Source organism: Glycine max, unplaced genomic scaffold, assembly GCF_000004515.6.
Source record: "Glycine max cultivar Williams 82 unplaced genomic scaffold, Glycine_max_v4.0 scaffold_273, whole genome shotgun sequence".
In the NCBI taxonomy this organism is placed as follows: Eukaryota; Viridiplantae; Streptophyta; class Magnoliopsida; order Fabales; family Fabaceae; genus Glycine; species Glycine max.
The window spans coordinates 1-2,966 of NW_024464835.1; the positions used below are offsets into that span (position 1 = coordinate 1).

The 2,966-nt window shown below is 35.3% G+C and overlaps 1 protein-coding gene across 1 annotated transcript; it reads left to right on the top strand.

Moving 5' to 3' along the window:
* The first annotated feature begins 6 nt into the window (after positions 1-6).
* LOC113001040 (putative disease resistance RPP13-like protein 3) lies at positions 7-1,488 on the top strand. Its single transcript, XM_026127660.2, has one exon. It carries the CDS (start codon positions 206-208, stop codon positions 1,247-1,249), a length of 1,044 nt encoding a protein of 347 aa, XP_025983445.1. The 5' UTR covers positions 7-205; the 3' UTR covers positions 1,250-1,488.
* The last annotated feature ends 1,478 nt before the right edge of the window (positions 1,489-2,966 follow it).

A 2,966-nucleotide genomic window follows, 5' to 3' on the forward strand; every position in this document is an offset into this window, starting at 1 on the left:
AGCTGGTGGATCGCAGCTTGGTGCAAGTGGCAAAAAGGAGGAGTGATGGTGGTGTCAAGACATGTCGGATTCATGACTTCTACGTGATCTTTGCATTTCAGAAAGCAAGTCTGATAAGTATGATAAGGATACTGAAATCGATGAGAGCAATGGTGAGGCCGATATCAGATTTGATGCAAGGAGTTATAGTTCCAGACTGAACAGTATGATAAGGAGTGATACTGAGTCAATTTTGGGAGCATCCCCTGACTATACTTTTTCTTCCAGAGTGGACAGTGCAATAGCATCCCCGCTCGGTAGTTTTGCTTCCAGAGAACACAGTGCAATAAGGAGTCAGACTGAGTCAATTTTGGGAGCATCCCCTGTCCATGAGGGAGCTGCTGCAGAAGCAGAATCACTCCTCAAAAGAAGGAGGGAGGTGGAGGAAGATGTAATTCAAGAACTCATGGAAAGTGAGTCACGTCTTAAGGTTGTTTCCATAATTGGAAGGGAAGGGTTGGGTAAGACCACTCTTGCCCGTAAGATCTATAACAACAATCAAGTGCAGCTGCGGTTTCCTTGCCTTGCATGGGTTTTTGTGTCCATCCATTACAGACCCAAGGAATTTTTTCTCAGCCTTCTCAAATGTTTAATGTCATCCATATCTGAATTTGAAGAATTAAGTGAGGAAGAACTGAAGAAGAAGGTAGCAAAACGGTTGAAAGGGAAGAAGTATCTGGTAGTGCTTGATGACATCTGGGAAACCCAAATATGGGATGAGGTTAAAGGAGCCCTTCCAGATGACCACACAGGTAGTAGAATACTCATAACAAGTCGCATCAAAGAGGTGGCATACTATGCTGGAACTGCGCTTCCCTACTACCTTCCCATCCTCAATGAAAATGAAAGCTGGGAACTCTTCACAAAGAAGATTTTTCGAGGTGAAGAATGCCCGTCTGATTTAGAGCCTCTGGGTAGATCCATTGTGAAAACTTGTGGGGGTTTACCACTTGCCATTGTTGGTTTAGCAGGACTTGTTGCCAAGAAGGAGAAGTCACAAAGAGAGTGGTCAAGAATCAAGGAAGTGAGTTGGCGTCTTACACAGGATAAGAATGGAGTAATGGATATGCTGAACCTTAGGTATGACAACTTGCCTGAAAGATTAATGCCTTGCTTTTTGTATTTTGGAATCTGTCCACGAGACTATGTGGAAAGCTATGAGGAGAGGAAAGCGAAAGAATTAGAGACTGTTGAAGTTTTCATCCACTAATTTCGCACTTTTATAATTAACTAAATAAAGAATAACGGCCACTTGACCAGAACTCTAATTGGCGCACAACCACATAACTCTACTTTCGTGTGTTCCACGACCACTTGACCAGATTTTTCTGATAGGTTAGCATTGAAGCCTGAGAGAAATTATGCATCATTTCATTTGCTTGTTGTACAACCATCTTTAATTTTGCATTAATTAATTTAAACTTTTCTCCCTTGTTTTTCGATTCTAAACATGGATCACGTTTTTGTTTATTGGTTTAAAGTGTTGTTCCATGTTATTTTTCTTTCCCTTTTCCCGATTGATGGTCCTTTCATGATTTAGTTAGGATAGATACCTGATAACACAATTAGTTCGAAAGGAAGATGTTAGAGTGTATATAGATAGTGGGAGATAAATCATAATGATCAGTTTTATAATAGGAGTGAAAGCAGACAGATATTGCTTTTGTGCCATGTCTCTATAACTCAACCCAAACCTTTGCTGGTTTTATCATGGATAAGAAAATTGTGCTGCAACAGTCCAAGAAGTATAGTTCATTATTTTATGATCTTTTTGGTAGATTTCTGCCAAATTCATTTCTTCTTTTCAGCAATGCCATAGAGTACGAATTAGTTTTGCACCAAGAAGTACGAATCCACTTGGCAAAATATTGTCGGACAAATATTAATTTGAAAATATAAAATCTAGACATGCAAGTTCTAACTACCCTGTTTCAAACTGGAATTTGTGGAATTGTTGGAAATTTGGAAAAGCTTGTCCTGTACATCAATGTATATATTCTCCCAAATAGTCTTGCAACACAAAAAGTTGAGTATTTTCTTACATATTATGTGCCTATATTTTTGCGCTTAACTGGGTTATGGAAAAAATAAGTTGCTTGATGAGATATACTTGGACAGATGGATGAAAATTAGATCAACTATTAATAAAAATTTAAATATATTTTTTATCTTTATAATTTAGTATTTTTTTGTTTCTAATCCATGTAAAGTTTTTTTTTTGTTTTGGTAAATTATGTTTGATACTTTAGATAATATTTTGACAAGTGTAAAAATTATTATCTAAAACATCAGAAGAACAAAAAAGAAAATTAAAAAAATATAATTTGTAAGAAAAAAAATAATTTTATAAACACTAAAAAATCACTAAATTATAAGCAGTAAAAAGATATTTAAACCTTTGATAAAAAAGAAAAAAAGAAGAGTACATTTAATAAAATTTGCTGAACCCTGCAGAAAAATTGGTTAGAACGCAATAACAATGTTTAAAGATTACTGTTAAAGACTCTGCATTTTATAATTCTAACTAATTGTTGTTTCTAAACTATGGACGACTTTGATTTCAGAAATTAACACGATAACAATTCAACAAAACTCACAATCCAAAAAAAAAACAGAGTCATAACATATATTAATATTTAAAAGAAAGAAAAAAAGGATACGCAATTAAAGTTGAAAAGTCAAATTATAATTAAAAAAGGCTGATAGAAACGTGGGTCCACGAATATTCGCGTCCTTTTCCTGTATTGGCGTCCACTTGTTATCGTTCGTTCTCTACTCGGTATTTGTCCACTTTCCACCCAAGATTTCCTGTTTCGAAGAAATGGTTGATAGTATTGTTGTGTAATTATAAACTTGTGTAGGACCTATTAGCAATTAAGAAGACTTTATGTATCAGTTTTGTAAACAGTTAAAATTCATTTAACTGT

Bases quoted from the DNA above. Each gene is read 5' to 3' on its own strand.
- LOC113001040 (XM_026127660.2), top strand. From the start codon at position 206: ATGATAAGGAGTGATACTGAGTCAATTTTGGGAGCATCCCCTGACTAT.